This window comes from Seriola dumerili, unplaced genomic scaffold (assembly GCF_002260705.1).
Source record: "Seriola dumerili isolate Sdu_G_001 unplaced genomic scaffold, Sdu_1.0 BDQW01000309.1, whole genome shotgun sequence".
NCBI classification, from domain to species: domain Eukaryota; kingdom Metazoa; phylum Chordata; class Actinopteri; order Carangiformes; family Carangidae; genus Seriola; species Seriola dumerili.
The window spans coordinates 2,031,365-2,048,500 of record NW_019174564.1 but is presented as its reverse complement, the minus strand read 5'-3'; the positions used below and the strand labels follow the sequence as shown (position 1 = coordinate 2,048,500).

The window sequence follows — 17,136 nt, the reverse complement described above, 5'->3', positions numbered from 1 at the left end:
TGAGCCAGAAGAAAATTAAAATATATTATTTCATTTCCACAACAAAATCAATTAGCATTCAGTAAAACTGTTTTCAAAAGCAGGCAGCATAAAATACAAATGTCAAACAAATCAACAAAAGGAGTTTAAAACTAAAAACAACACATTTATGTACAGCAATGTAAAGCTCTCGTTGACAACAGAATTAAAATGTGCCTGCAAAGCAAACATGTGTTTCACTTATGTCCATCATCAACATATCTCCCATCTGGTGTTAACAGGGTTTGCCTCAGGCCTAAATTATCTATAAGACAATCAAATTGCTTTGGTTTTTCAGTCAAGCATCTGTGCTTTCAATGTGCAACTAATCTCTTGTGTATAAGACTTTGTGTTCTAAATTCTACAGTTGCTGAGTCGGGTTTAGCTTAGGAACTTACATCAGTCAAAACATTTAAAGTAAAAATAATGAACAGCTTAACATGTACAGTAGGTGGTGCTCGGAACTTGGCAATGAAGCAAATTGCACTTGCTGTAACTAACCACTTTGCCACTTTAAGCAGTTTAGGCTCTTGAATCACTCAGCATGAAATGTCCAATTTTCCAAATGGCTGCTAAATCCTAATCTACTCCTCTACTTAGATCAGCCGATTGTGGTTGACCTAACACAAAGTCCAAGTTGAATGTTCCACATATAAAGAAGGAAACTGCTTTAATTCACCCTTTCTTCAGTTATTTCAGACTAAGAAGATTTCTGTGAAAAAAATAAACTGCTGAGGTATTGGATAACTTCTGGTCTTTCTGTGTAATAGAGCACCTTTTTAAAAGCATTAATCTTCATGATAAAAAAATTAAGACATAAAGACTTGTTACAATGTTTTCACTTGCATTTGCAGTGACATTAAGTGGCAATGGTTTGATGAGGTGAGTAATTCCACAACATAAGGAACCTGGTTTGAATGGAAAAAGTAACATGACTTATTTGGTAAGCTATAAAGAGAAAAATGTGAAGCATGAAGGAAAATTAACCTGACAGTTGTATTCATGTGTCAAAGTAAAGAACACATTTCAAAAATCTTTCTTCACAATATAGCTCAGTAGTCTGTAACCACTGTGTCTAGCTTATCATCATTATCCAAAGCAGTAGTATTCATCTGATTCCACCCTGAGTTTCAGTGGTGACTTGCTGAAAGAATCACCATCAATAACAGTTTTATCCCCAAAACCATCAAGGTCTGTAGGTGACGGGTCATCTGGGAGGTCTTCTGCTAGTGTGTCCAGGTAACTACCTACAGACAAACCATCTAGGTTATCACTGTTGCCATCATTCAAGCTGCTGAAGCTGCCTCGTAGTGAGGTACCATCCTGGCTGTCTGATAGGCTGTACAAGCTGCCTGTCAAGCTGCCATCTTGGCTGGCAGCGCCTCCTTTATCTTCTATCATCCAACGGATGGACTCGATGCCCTCGTTGATTGACATAAGCTGCTGCATCAGCTTCAAATCAATGGCTCGCAGATGTGCCTGTGAGTTGAACAAAAACATCTCAGTTAGGTCATGGTACTTGAGGATGATCAAAAGTTAAAAGGAGTAGTTTGACTTTTTTTTGGAAATGCACTAATTCACTTTCTTCCCAAGAATTAGATGAGAATATTGATACCATTCTGATGTCTGTCCAATAAATATAAGGCTACACTAGGCAGCTGGTTATCTTAGCTTAGCATAAATATAGTAAAGAGCAAGCCCCATTCTGTCCAAAGGTAACGAAAGGCACCAAATAGCACAGCTGAAGCTCACTATTTAACACATTTAAAGACAGAAATTTGAGGTTTCGCAAATGCTCATATGGTGCACACTAATATACCCTTCTGCTAGCTTTAACATTGTATATAAAATAGAAATGAAAATGGTATCAATCTTCTCACCAAACTCTTAGTGTGTTTCCCTAAATGTCAAACTGTTCCTTTAACACAGCTATTACATGAAAAAGCATGTCCTCAGAAGTAGAATGGAAGTGAACAAAATACAAAACAAGATATATTTTCATTGTTAACTATTGTCAGCATTGAGGTTCAAAGTGCAATTTTAGACCCTAGAAACAGCAGCTGAAATGACTGCTCACACCATATGGTCTATTTAGTAGCTGTTTTCAGCAAAAGAAACATCAGCGTTCAAGCCATGATGGACAGGAAGTCGTTAAAATGCTCCTGATAAAAAAGGGGGAAATTTAATCATACAATTCCACGACAACTAAGCAAACTCCATCAACTAATGAAAACCCTGTGATATAACTGATAGCTGCAGAGGAGCTACGACCTTGTGGTGAGGTTTTTTTTTTTCCCTACAACTGTAAGCTTCCTTATGTTCTCTCATGGCTAGAACACTGTGTGCTATTTTGTTTTGACTATCAGGCTTTGTTATGAACAAAGACATTTAACTGTGCAACCGGAAAAAGGACTTGTAATACCCATGTAACTGCACAGCCAGGAAACACTTCTCATCCAGGATAATGAATGACATGCCTACTTTACACAGTATGACCATATATTAACTCCCTGCCATGACAAACCATGCCATTGACTCTGGATGGAAGTGGACAGCCTATAGAGTCATTCAAAGGGATTCCCCTGTGTCACTGGGTGACAAACACCACCCAGTCAGAACAGCTGTAACATCCTGCCACACTGAAAATGCATTGAGGCAGATGAAGGCAGACAGGGCTGGTACAGTGTTCCAGAGAGCTGGCTTGATACAACAGCCTTTCTTTGGAGTGGATTTACAACCAGCCTCCATTTAGCTCATAATGCTGCCAGTGTGTTTGTTTTGCGAGTATTACCACCCGCTTTATACACACATGGAAGTCGAACAGATGGAGTTGTATTGAAATTTTAGTCCTAACAGCTACCTCATGTTAATAAGATGGCACCAGTGGGTCGGCATCACAAAATAAGTTTAGGAAATACAATTAGTGCTGCATAATTTTGTCTGCAGTGGATAGTAACAGCATGTTTAATTTGTCATATGAAACTAATAAGAGCTGGCCCCGAACTTTTTTTTGGGGAAAAGCACATTTCAGAGTTCATTTGCTTCTTTGATTGGCTGTAGATTATTGCAGTCTCTCAAATAATGTAAAAACTTGTGTGCGTGTGTGTGTGTGTGTGTGTGTGTATGTGTCTGCCAGGCTTGTGCACACCAAAACTGATTGGATTAGTGATTAAGCTGTGAAGGGAGCCACAAAAACAGAAAGGCCCAAGATGGCCCAAATTCGAAATGAGCCATCTAACAATAACAGACCACTGATGGAATTACACTCAGTTAATTTTAAAAAGTCAATTAGTTTTTCTTCATATCAGCACAATTAAATGAATGTATGACTAATGGTAAATTTGACAAGTCAGGTGAAAACATGAGTTGATTAAACCAAGGTACAGGTTATTACATTTGCAAAGACAAAGAGAGCTAGTTGTAGGTCTCAGTTGGTCTGTCACATAAACATAAAACTAAGCCTATCAACACAAAGTCTCTGGATGATTGGCCAGTCTGCTGGTCATGATACAGCCCTACTACAGTCTGCAGAACTCGGTCAACTGGGCCATCTGCTCAGGAGTCCTAATACCTTCTGTGACCTTACTTAAAATGGAGCTGTGCTGTGACTATGGAACAAGCATGGCATTTGAAAACGATTTAATGGTGAGTGTTAGCAGATACAACCATGTAATCATGAATAGGTAATTACACAGGCACAACTGGATTTCACAGAGTAGTTTGAATCACAAGGAGGTGTAAATATTCCCTGAGGTGAGGGTTCATTAACAAAGGTCTGACTGACTGTGGTGTGCAGGTGTGAATGGCTCTCACCTACTGACCAGTTTCATGGTGCTTTCAAATACAACTGGGGCAGAACAGCCATCAGGAACTTTGCATTTTACAACCACATGTTGATATATAGACCTGTTGTTCATCCTGCATTGGCTTTTCCTACCCAGACTGGGTTGTTGATAAATACAGTACAGTGGAGAAAGCAAACATCAAATTTACGATGCTAAATAGCCATGGTGATAGTTAAGTTGTGTTCAACATATTCTTCTATTCTTTTAACGTTTGAAGATAAGAACAAAGCTTGGGCAAATGCAGAGTAAAGAATTGCGACCTAGCTTGTAATTATAAGTCGGGAAACTTGCTGTGTCGCATATACAATATGTTTTGTTGTATTTATGGCTATTCAAAAACTGTAAAAGCCAAAATTTCAAAACAACCCGTTCATTTAAATAGGATACATATAAAGAAACTTACCATTTCTTGCTTGAGGAATTGCATTTTGCTCTCCAGTCTTTTCAAGTCCGCAGAATTAGAACAAAGTTTGCAGTTCACTAAATGCGGTGCTGCCGATTTATCGTGCTTGTCGTGATGTTTTCCTCCAACAAGAGAACGAATGAGACTATCCGGGACTTTACGACCCAATTTTGTCTCTATGTCCTTCAAATCAGGTAAAACGCTGTTATCCTCGTCCATTGTGGACTGTCAGAAAGATAACACAGTTTCACTGTTTGGGTTGGACCCGGCAGAAGAGCAAAACTACAGAGCTGCGACCTCGGAGATCTTCCCACTGATTAGTTGGGGAACGCACGCGAGCAACGGCCAAAGAGGAGCTGATTCAAAGTAACAAGAAGTCGCACCAAGCGCGTGCTACCTACAACTTTATCCACGCAGTTCTCAGAGTGAAGTCCTGAGCCAAACACACTTCACCGCTGTAATACCAACAGACCTCACAAACGGACCCCATTGAGGCGCCTGACCAGTAGTGAGGCAGCTTAATGACAACGTGCTCTCCGTAGACCCTCCCACAAGGGAGCTTGGTCTGAAACCAGACACCAGACAGGTGAGGTGTGGTGAAAAATATGGTAGGCAAGGGAATATATTTTTCAGGCGTTACAAATTAGGAGCATTGGGAGTCCAGTCATAGGCAAAATGGCTAGAGCTAAAACTCTCCACAACCTGGCACTGCAGGCTGTTCTGAAGGAAATTTACAAATGCAAGATGCAAGGTGAACAAATAAATGCGCAGGAAACACGTCTGCTCCGTAAATGGTAATAGATTCTATAAAGTATGTATTAAGGTGTTGTGTACATAAATATATTATTATATTATTACATTTTTAGTGTATGTTTTAGTGTATTTTTTAAATTATATTAATGTCAGTACAAAGTCCAACAAAACCACTGTGTATAGGAGTCAAATTTAATCACTTAAATAATTTGGCATGCACCCAGATCCAACAATATTTTGGCAAAAGTAGAAATGTAAAAACAGAATAGCATTAATGACCGTTTCACATAAATTCAGTTAAAAAAAAACAAAAAACGCTGCATACACAGTTCAGTAAGGACTCAGGATTACAACCTGTTGACCCTCTGCAATTTGCTACATTTCTTCCCGATTTTTGTCATGTTCTTTTTATATCTTCATTCATTACTACCAACTTTTCAGGTCATGTGGATCAATGTAATGTAATACATCGTATTAAAAAGGCATATCTCTCCTAATAATTGCTGCACAAGCAGTTTCAGAGGTTGAACTATTGCACCCCCTTGTGGGCGTTGTGGCTCTATTACATGGGTAGTGTATTGTTCAATTATTACTGTCAATCACTTGTGTTGCCATTATGCAACTAAACTAAACTACTGTGACTGTGAAGTCAGATAAACAGAAAGTGATCTATCCTATAAACATGGTTGAAGTTGTAGTTGTTTTAGTCTATGTTTTAATTATTTTGCATGTATTACTCTCATATTAACTTCTCTATTACTTTAAATGTCTCCAAAAAGTTACAGAACATTCTGGATCACTTATCAGAATCTTCTTTACACCTGATCACCTTTAAAGTGAAACATCAAGCACTTACCTACACAATGCACAAATAACACTGCTGATACTTTCATGACATTTTAAAAGCCTGACTAGGATCAGAGTTGAGCACCATCTGGTGGCATTGCTTCAGACCAACACTTCATTTGCTCATGTTCACTTTATTTGAACACAATTTCCATTTTCAAATTTTCCAGAAATCTGAAAATTGCCAAGAGGCAGCTTTTGCCATTTTTGCAAAGTCATAGGCTACCCCTAAAGACCACTGCATGTATTTTTACCTTTGCATTATAAAATCTGATGTTAAAAAGGAATTTACGTCCATATGGGAAATGTAAAAGTAAATTGTTCACATCAGCAATATTTTTATAGAAAAATGAACCATACCTGTTTTTGATATAGGGACATGAATGCAATAAAAATATGATTTTCAAGAGTCTACATGTTTTCTGGTGAGAACAGATTCAGGCTTTAAAAAACTGCGCAGCTGTGTCATTGCAAACGTACATAGAAGAGGCACGCAGGTGAGGCTCTTGTTCAAACACAGATCTTAGACGACAGATTGGCTCTTTTCATCGTCGTACCGCTGGTACTGATCCCCGAGCAGAGGCTGGTGGCCCTCCATCTTGTAAGATCTGGAACGCACGGCACATGTGGTGGCAGCAAAAATGACTGCAACAATCACAAGGGCAGCGACTATTGCCATGGTGATGATTTCAGTCATAGTGAAAGCTTGACCTAGAAAAGTTGGAAGTAGATGATTAGTACCCTCGTCATCTGCATTCATTCAGCGGCAAGATTGAAAGCAGCCCCACAAAAATGTGATGGTACTAGAGGTAATCCAAAATGCATACCTGGCCATTGAGCTTCATAAGAGTAACCAAGATTTTCAGGCGCAGTAACAAACATCTCAGCGTTGGTCACTGGAGGCCAGAAAGGCACCATGTTGTAGGCCCTGTTGTGACCAATGGGGGCGTTTTCTTCAGGATACACTGCCGAACCTGTCAAGAAATAATTCAAGTTAGCCCACAGGCTCATCCTTCTATCAACAGATTAAAAATGCATGAAGAAAAGAACAAGAACAAATGTATTTTAAACTAGATTTTGTTGATAAAAATACCTGGACTGTGTCTCCTCAACCATTCATCAAAGATGGCATCAGTGTAGGTGTGCAGCAGGACAAAGATGGGGTCATTGGGTGAAAGGTGGGTCTGACCTCCTGTCCCATTTAGGAACAGATGGGCCAGGTTGTGGAGGCTCCTAACAACAGGGTCATAGTTCCCCTGGGGGGCGCTGTAGCCTGCCAAAACAACATGAAAATGCATAAGAAAACGGAGGAACACTGGATGTAAGACAGGCAGAGGAAGAAATACCTTGTTCGCCACTCACCTTCAATTGTGTTTCTAAAGCTTTCAGAGGAGGTGGAGTAGTACGGCGGTGTGTCAAAAGTGTTAACCTGCAGACAGTCCGCCACATCCTGGGGCTCTGGGAGACGCTGGACCATCGGCCTATTGACATTTCCTGCTGGGTTCCTCCTGATGGGAGATGTCTCAGTGTCTGGAAGGAGATAAATAAGAGACAGAGTATAGCAAGCGAATAAAGAGGACCAGTGTAACATCACATAGTAAAAGAGCAATCGTCTTACTGTTGCAGATGGTTCCCAGTGTGTCGTAGTCTCCTACGCTCTCACAGATGACCCTCCACTGGGAGAAGATGGAGTTAGCGCTCAGGGAATTCATATCAAAACTGCTCCTGGCTCCCATCAGGTCATCTGTGCAAATGTCACATGTGCTTCCACCGATGGCAAAGTTCCAGTAGGGCAGGGCGAAGGAGGGGTCTCGCAGCATATCCTAGTTGTTACATATAAATGAAAAGATGGCTGGGTTAGTGTTTGTGAATGTGAAGATCAGGGCAGGGAACCAGAACCAGAGCGCCAAGGCTTTAAGCAGGAATATAAGCTTCCCAGAGTTTGCTGGGGGCTTTATTTGTATTGTGCTGCCAACAGTATATTCCAATCCCCTTGGGTCCAAGTATCCATGAAGTCTCATTTAATACTGGTGTCATAAGGCAGCAGATAAACTGGTTATCTTATTCACACATTGTGATTTGCTGTTTCACACAATAGCTGTTGACCATGCACGAATAAGCCATTGAGGAATCTTTATATGCAACATATATAACAGTATTAAAACAACACAAAATGCATGTGCCACCAGGGCAGAAAACGGATTAGTATAAAGTCATGATTGACATAATGATAACCTAGTGCAAAAGCTTATATACTATATATGTTAGTATAACTGAGATATATACGACATATATAGGTAAAGTTATACATGTCTCAATATAGAATTTATAAGTAAAATTATTCATCAAGCTGAAGGGAAAACTAACTCTTTTCACACCTGTGAATCACTTACCATTCCTACCTTTGAAAAACCATGACTAAATGACCAAATCCCATCCTGAAATCCCACAACTTTTGATCCAAAAAAGCACTAATGGATCCTAACTGCTGCTCTTGAAGCCAGCCATTAACACACATGAAAAGAGTGAGCTGTTCAACTGAAGCCAGATATTTTTCATCACCTGTTTCAGAGCAAAATAATCCACCGCATTATTAAAAAATCCAGGACACTAAAACCAGACAGGATTTAGTTGTAACAGGACAAGAAGCTGAGGCATTTTGACTCATTTTAGTTGATGTAGTTCATCTTGATCTTGACTTGAAAATGAGCCGCTCCCTCCCCTCAAACTCTGCCTGTCAGTGTGCTTATTCAATAGAGCAGAAAAAAAAACAGGCCTACTGCTGTTTTCTCCAAACCGATGGTGTGCTGATCAAATCGAATCTGTGTCCATAAAACGCTTAAAATCCCATTTTGTGCGGTGCTCGGGTATGAAGGCGTGAAACTGCGTCGTCAATTGTAATTTCCTCGCCAATACAGTTGTGGGGAAACGCATTACACAAAACAAACAAGAAGGAAAAAACAACAGATGTGCTGAAGTAGGCCATTAGTCGGTAAATTAAAAGTAAACTAGTCATGTGACGATTACCCCTAGGCAACCACAAACAAATCAATTACAATAATTTCTTCATCATCAAACACCCAATCAACATCACAACTGTTTTTTAACAGAACTGTTGTGTAAATAATGATAGTGCTATTACTCTTTATACAAATCTCACCTGCATGTCTCTCTCCAGCTGCAGCAGGTGGAACCTGTGCCAAGTGACGAACCCGGGCCCCTCATGTGAGAAGTCCACTCCCCCGAAACTGGCCTGTCCGGCACCCAGGAAGGTTTTGCCGACAGAGTAGTAGTGGGACCACACGAAGTAATTGTAGATGGTGATGTTCTCAAACTGCATGGTGTTGCCGTCAGGCCCGAAGACCTCCGTATAGCGCCGAGTGGCGATCACAAGGTCCGGGTGCACGGTGCGCTTGGCTTGGTCCAGCGCGTTCACGAACGCACGCTTCTCGTCCGCGCTGAGCTGCATCACGTTTCTTCTTACTGTGGGATTATAGAAGAGAAAAATAGGATCAACTCAAATCAGTCATCATTTATCTGGAAATCGGTTTCTAATGACCGAGGAAAGAATGTGCGTAACAGGCAGTTTTGATCATTTCATCATCATCATCGTTTCTACATTTCGGGGTTTAACTATTTCAGAGGTAATTCGACTTTTTTCATGGTGCCCTAATTTGAATGAATCTTTCTAAAATCGTCTGTCTTCGTCTGATCGAAACGGAAATCCTGGTAAATGGGCCAAAACCAGCTAATCAGTGTGGTGTCTTTAAGGAGTGCTGAAGTGCTACTGAGCAATGGCAGCGACTCCCCCTGGATCTGCTAGCTGACTTTATACATTTCTATGAGGAGATTTAATAAATAATCGATACTAATATTGATCACTTACCAACAGAAACTCGCTGGTCACAGTTGGGCCCTGTCCATCCGTGTCTGCAGCGGCCGCAGCTATAACCGCTGAAGTTCCCATTACACTGACAAGTACGGTTGAAGAAACGGATGGGCCATCGTTCCCGATCATCCCGCCCGTCGTGGGGGTACTGAGGCCCGTGCGGCCGCGCGTCAACCGAGATGGACACGCACTGTCCGCGGCCCGTGCTCGATCCACACGGATCGTTGTTGAGTCCAGAGGGTGACGGACAGCACTGTCCACTCCGGAGTCCCTCGGGTGTCACACACTCTCTGGGGAACTGAGCGCTCACGGCCACCGCGCCCACAAGCACCAAAAAGCAGCACCGCCACATTATCCAAATCGGTTACCAAATTTTACGCACGGCTGCAGCTGATTCAGAGTCTGTTGTAGCACCTGGATATTTATCTGCTGATATGCACTTAAGTTAACACTTTATCGAAAATGAACGCGCATCACTTTCGGCACTGGAGTAATTACTTTCTCTGTCAACTGAGTGTGTATGAAACTTCCCCTCCCATGCGCCCAGGCCCCTGCTTGTATTTCCCCCAAAAGCAGCGAACCGTCGACCTTAAATACCGGATTAGCGCATGACTACCCGGATTTTCTGACTCCCGCGTGATCCCATCACATAACATCATATTTCCTACTGGGGATGGAGGGAATGAAGGTAGTGTGATCCGGTCATGCACATTATTATTCTTCTAAAGACTCACTGGACTTCTGCAGTTGCCTAAACGAGCCCAATATTAAATGTCAGGAAGTGTAATTGATGACAAAATTTTTCAGATTAAAACGCAAATTGTGATGAATGACTACAATACCCACAAACTTTAATGCTTGTACATGGACTGTAACGATTCAGCACGGGTTTATGAACACTGTATGAAAATTAATTTGTTGTGAAGTCATAGAGGTTTATAAATACAGCCCGTGGCACACAAGTACAACTTTGTGGAATTAAAATAATCAATTCGTGCTGCAAGCACACTCCGAAATACAGTACGGGTCTTGTTTACATTATCTACTATTACACTTGTAAACTCTCACATTTGTCCATTACTGAAGATCCATTTAATGCCATTTAGAATACCATGGTTATTCCAGTATATTAAAGAAATTCCTCCCACTGTATAAAATACCAGCATCTAATCTTGATTAAGCCTCAAAGGTTCATGTGTTTGTTAAAGTGATCATATTTCAGGTCATTTGACTTCTCAGCAAGGCCTCTCTCTCACTCTCCCACCTCCTCCTTTTGCCAAGCTCTAGGCTGCTTTTGAGGCCACGAGCATGTGAGAGATGGATGCATGAAAGGAATTTATTCTGCAAAAAGAGATCTTCTAGGAATTCAGAATTCTTTCTATTGTGTCTGTATTTTTCAAATGAGTAAAAGATTAATCAGATGCATCAGGTGCAGATCTCCATGCATTCCCTCTGCAATATACTTAAATCATTTTTCTTCTTACTGTTTTCATAATACAGTGCACCCCTGCATTTGAACTGTATCATCCGTCTTTATGTATGGCTTGCACTTGAAGGTTTATGGGTCGATCGGATCTGAACTGGACCTTTGATTTACGGTAGTCCTGGGAGGCTTCCCTGTGTGTCTTTACACGTGGAAACGACATTGAATTTAAGTAATATGAATCTGCTGTGCAGTGGACATCAGCTGACATGAGACATCCATGTCTGTTTGATTTTCAGGCTCTTTCAGACTTCAGATGGCATGGATGTTAATGTGAACACTCTTAACAAGTTGGAAACTGGCAATGACGCAACAATCCCCCAACCCCGAACAGCTCCAATATGACATAAAAGCACCATAAGCCTTGTAAATGCACACATCTTTCAAACGCCACTCATCCAATTGGTAACACACACTTTTTTTTTTTTTTAGCCTCCTTGCGGAAGACGATGTCATCAGGGTTATTTCCTCTTTCGGTTTTTCCATGCTGAGCAGTACTGTTGACGACTGGTAAACTGATCTCCATGTGTAAAATGTAGTGGTTGGCCTTAGAAATAACACTTCACCCAGCAGTGTAATGAATTTCGAGTGAAAGTGGAGTCAGCAAGTATAAAAATGTGTTTAATTATTGTTAAAACTTACCTCTCTCCTCTGCTCCCCACTTACCTTTTTTTATGCACCGTCTGTGCAGCATTCATTTGAATTCTCCCTCCGGATTGCCCCTCCAGCGAGTGCCCCGTTTGTTTATTTGCCTCACTGTTGTGCAGGTGAAGGAGTTGGGCTGAAAACAAAAACCTTTGATTAGTTTAAATGAGTTGATGATACCAGTGGCAAAATCTTGATTATTTCGGTCTGCTGCGACTCTAACCTGGAGGCTGTTGTGAGGGTAAGGAAAATGATTGGCTGTTATTGTTGACAAAACTTGCAGCTATAACCCCCGAAGGAGCCAGAATGTAGGGCAGGATCGGTGAGGCAGGTTCTTTTCTAAAACACCCAGAGCCTTACATCCACTGCAGGCTTCACTATGGCTTGGGTTTGCAGAGAGGCCAGCGGATAGTTTGAACAATAGTTTTTAATTAGCAATCGGAAATTATTTCATAAAAACTAGGACATGTATATCAGATATCCTCAAGGGGATCAACGCCCACTAATAAGCAAGCGGATGTTTCACAAATTCACTCATCACATGAAGGCAATGGGGAAGGTCTTTCAGGAAAAGGAAAGAACAAATCGATGTCAGGTTTTCAGCTCTTGTCACTTCAAAGAAAACGTAATTCCAGCAAGAGCGAAGCAGCAGATAACCAGTGTTCCTTAAAACAACAGAACAGCCACTAAGGCAGCATGAATAGCAGTTAAATGGCCCTATTAGACACAGCCATGTTGAAAACAAACAGAGGTGGGAAACAACTTTATTATTCTACTGGAAGGGTAACTATCGCATTTTTACACAGCTGCCTTTGTTTGACAGCTGTAGTTACTACATGCTTTTCCGATTAAGATTTTTAGATTAAAAACAGGATAAGATGAGAAATTGTTAAAGAACCGGTACTCTCAAATCTTTGTGTCTCGTGATTCCTTTCCAAGTTTTTTGTTTTTTTTTCTCCACCAAAGAGTGATTTTCTTTATGGGATGGTTTGATTCAAATAACTATTTGAGGCTTAAAGAGGTTTACTTTTACTTTTCTGCCCCATTAATCATCTCATGACCCTTCATATTCATCCTGTGACCTTTTGGTGTGGGCTCCACCCCAATGAGAACCGTTGAACTAAACTAACATTAGATAAAGTAACTAGCTCCACCAGCTACAACACTTACACTTACTGTTTAAACGTTGTTGCATAATAAATGATAATATGTCAGTTACCCAGTTTGGCTACTTACACTTTTCATAGTTAAGTACATTTTTGCAGGACTTTTACTGGAATATTTTTACATTGTTCTTCTGGTTCTTTTACTTAATAAAAGATTTATACTCTATCAAATCTAATGTGTTGTTTGATGCAATTTGCTCTAGAATTAAGATGTTTAGTTATGGAGCAAAATTGCCAACTGTGAACAATGTTTTTGGAAAACAAAGTGCTTGTAAACTTGAAAACATTCATCATTTAAATTTACTCCTCAGGCATAGAAAAAAAAAAAAAAAACATGATAACAATGCTGTACTTTTATAAAAGGAGCAACTTTATTCAGTGTGATTCAATGCACTAAAAGGCAAGATTCTTAACCCAGTCACATGTGTTTCACATTGATTATCATAATTCCATTCGGGATGTATCGTTTCATAATTGGGGCGTGACGGCGAGGATTACACAAAGCTACGCACTAAGCTCATTCTCATGGAGTACATTTGAAAATACAGCCACATTCCTCATGTATGTGCAGTTCCCATGTTTCCCTTGAGAGCTGGTAGGAGGCCTATTAGCCTGTCAAGGTTGTTATGACCATTTAAATATCATTTGTCTGCAGTCTCCATCTAGTTTTCTAAATTTGAATGAACGAATTATAGTTATTTTGACCTTCCAATCCTTTACTGGCTCTAAATGACTTTTCTATGATTTATCACCATAACAAACTTGTGGGTATTTAATAATTCAAGGTGCTGTTGACCTGAAAAGGCACTGCAGTGTCTCTAAGGTCACATTTCAGGGCAGGAAGAGCCAGCTATTTACATACAATTCACCATAACTGTGTCAAATGAATGTACATGCATATGATATGGATCTAATACAAACATATTATGTTTACATTAGAAACAGTGAGGCAATTAACTGTAATACAAACTAACTCCCTTTGTTGCCGTACGAGAATTTATCAAATAATTTAGTCTGTAAAAGCTAAGTTTGTCAATTATCTTTAAATTCATGCACATTAGATTAGATCGACAAATGTAAAAATATTAACAAAATATCACACTAATCTTATGGCTGAAATAAGATCTTATGTCTTATGGCTGAAAACAAATGCACACAAACTGCAACTATGTACAACAATAAGAAAATCCTGGCGTAAGATTGTTTAGAAACCTACTACCATTATTCTGCCATGGGTGCTACACGTGTACACATCTCCTCTGTAAATCCCGTGACCACCACTCAACCGACCTCCCTTTCATCCGCCCCCCTCCCCGCCACCATTCTGTGCGTGCTCACGTCTGTGCATGTGTGTGAATAAACCTTGGGCAGGATAGAGGATCATGTGAGAAGATGTGACTCGGGCTTAATGGTAATCCTTGCCTTTGGTGAAAATGGCACAGTGGGAGTCATTAAGAGGGAGCTATACGAGCGGTTCACATGACTGTCTGACTATCTCTCTCTCTCCTCTCCCCTCTCCTGTCCTCTAAGACAATGCCGGCAACTTTTTGTCATTCTCTTTCACTTTGACATCACAGGTTGCCTTCATGCCACTCATTTCATCTCAGCCCCTGCTTTCCCTCATGTTCATTTGCTTCTGTGCAAATGAGGGAAAAACAAAAAAAAAAGAAAAAAAAGAAGAGATTTCACAATCTCAAAGAAGGAGTCCCATGTGGACACACTGTTATAGCTTCAGGCATCTATGGTATAACAAGACTAAGATTCTACAGTCATGCCAGAAGCTCTGTGAGGCTGTTGTTAGGTACAGCAGTGCTTCAAGCTAAATGGTAACATCAGAATGCTAACATGCTCACAATGTCAACGCTAACATGGTGAAGCTTAGCATAATGTTTACCATGCTCACCATCTTTGTTTAGCATGTTAGCCGGCTCACGTTTGCAAATTAGCACTTAAGACAAAGTACAGCTGAGGCTCTTTTGCAGATATTTACTAATTAGCTAAAGAATTGGACAAACTGAAATTTTGATGTGAGGATGGCACTAGATGAAAAGTCAGGGCATAACCAAAGTTATTACAATTCATCCTGATAGGGGGCATGATTTTGAGTACCAAATGTCATGCACAGCAAGCCATCCAATAGTTGTTGAAAGATTTTACTCAAAACTGAAAATGTTAACCTCACAGTGAGGATGAACCTCTGGGAACCACGAATGTCTATAAAATTTTATGGCAATCCATTGGGTAGATGTTTGAGACAGTTAAAACTTTGACCTGTTGGGGGTGCAAGATGAAAGGTGGGACAATCACTAAAGTCACGAGGATTCATCCTCTGGCCACCATGGATATGTGCACTAAATGTGATCTGTCCAACAGTTGCTGAGACGTATCACAAAAAAAAAAGAAAAAAAAAAAAAAAACAGACAAAAAAAAGCCTCATGATCAGTAGGATTCATCCTGTTGGGAGCATGAATGTCTGTACAAAAATTCATGGCAATCCAGTAGTTGTTGAGATATTCCAGTCTGGAACAAAGCAGTGGACTGACCAAAAGGCCAATGCTGCCACAGAGCCACGCTGCCAGCAGGGATAAAAACAAATCAGCAGTGTGCGGCTGCACAAAAAGTCAAATTCAATAGAAGATTTTAATCTCAGAGACAATATTCTCTCTGATGTATGATAGCTACATTGTGTATACAGAAGATAAGGCAGGGTGAAAATGATTCTATATTAGTTTTTCACACAGGTTGGGCTGCTATATTATACCATGTTCCAAATCGTAAAAAATGTAATTATTCCATTATGAACAGAGTGTGAAAACCTTATCATGCTGAAAATACATACACGTAGTATGAGTTTTACAGAAAGTTTCACAGAAAGTTCACCACCTAATTGAGCTGCTAGTGAATGGATGTCCTGAGGGACCGTCTGCTTAGGGAATGAAGCAAGCTCATGACCAGAGCCCTGGGGGTATAGGGCTGGGGCAGTGTGAGTGTGTGTGTGTGTGTGTGTGTGTGTGTGTGTGTGTGTGTGTGGGGGGGTTCTTATCTCCCTGCACACTGCACAGTTTTTTTGTTTCATTGCTTAAACTGCATGCACATCATAATTTGTATATACCAGCAGCTATAACCGCAAAACTCTCCTCTGGGCACAAAACAATGAAGGATGTGCATTTTATTTTTCCAGCCATCTCAAATGAAATACCAAAACTAAGGCACAGACCAATGATGTGTGATGCAAATACACAGTAGGTGTGTTACCTCATAGTGACAACATTTCTTAAATAAATTTGCAGTGATCATGACTGATATATTTATGCTGAGGAGAAATCAATTTGGATCCTTGAATGAAAAAGAAAACACTCTATTAAGGTTCACACTGTATCTGGTGCAGGAATAAAAATAAGCCGGGGGAATAAGGGAATGCATTTCTGTCGCAAATCGTATAAGCCTATGTGCTGGGAAAGACAACAGAGACTTTTGAACAATAAAATAATTAACTCTCACAATGGTGTTTTCTTCTGTGATAAGCATATTAACAGTCACAAGCCTGGATTCCAACACAAATTAGCTGTGCTCTGTAGTGGGGAAACTGTAGCTGTGGATGTGACAGAATGCAACTAGTTTGACTATGGTGTATAAAAACCTCTGAATAGGCACTGAATAAAACAATGAGTAAAACTTTGTTAAATTTATTTTTGAAAAACCGGTCTTCTGAATCCCCTCATCGTAAGTGTAATTCAGTATAGTAACCAGCAGAGGACAGTGACATCTCATGTAAAGATTTGCACTAAGACAAAGATCCCACCTGTGTTTGCAGCAGTTCTGGGTGAACATCCATCTGCTGTACAAAAACACACACTGTGCATTATAGACACAAAATCAGTCTCCTTTTTAAGCCTTCATGTAGCTGTAAACAACCTTTTATTTTTGAAGAATTTCACTTCTAAATGAAAACTCTTTCAATGCCTTTCTTAAATCATCATGATTAAAAATGTCCAAATCCCAAGTTTACAGACACTATGATGCAAGCAAAGTCTTTACGGTTACAGCATTGTAACTCCCATATTCACACTGCCAGCACCTTTTCAACT

At 40.2% G+C, this 17,136-nt stretch overlaps 2 protein-coding genes across 2 annotated transcripts; both read right to left on the bottom strand.

Moving 5' to 3' along the window:
- Window positions 1–10: 10 nt before the first annotated feature.
- lurap1l (leucine rich adaptor protein 1 like) lies at window positions 11–4,759 on the bottom strand. Its single transcript, XM_022758809.1, has 2 exons — window positions 4,267–4,759; window positions 11–1,497 (listed from the first exon to the last, which is right to left on the bottom strand). Exons 1-2 carry the CDS (start codon window positions 4,483–4,485, stop codon window positions 1,108–1,110), a joined length of 609 nt encoding a protein of 202 aa, XP_022614530.1. The 5' UTR covers window positions 4,486–4,759; the 3' UTR covers window positions 11–1,107.
- Window positions 4,760–5,205: 446 nt separating this feature from the next.
- tyrp1 (tyrosinase related protein 1) lies at window positions 5,206–10,278 on the bottom strand. The gene is made up of 7 exons (XM_022758808.1): window positions 9,752–10,278; window positions 9,026–9,348; window positions 7,484–7,688; window positions 7,228–7,395; window positions 6,959–7,138; window positions 6,693–6,839; window positions 5,206–6,576 (listed from the first exon to the last, which is right to left on the bottom strand). Exons 1-7 carry the CDS (start codon window positions 10,104–10,106, stop codon window positions 6,389–6,391), a joined length of 1,566 nt encoding a protein of 521 aa, XP_022614529.1. The 5' UTR covers window positions 10,107–10,278; the 3' UTR covers window positions 5,206–6,388.
- Between the last annotated feature and the right edge of the window lie 6,858 nt (window positions 10,279–17,136).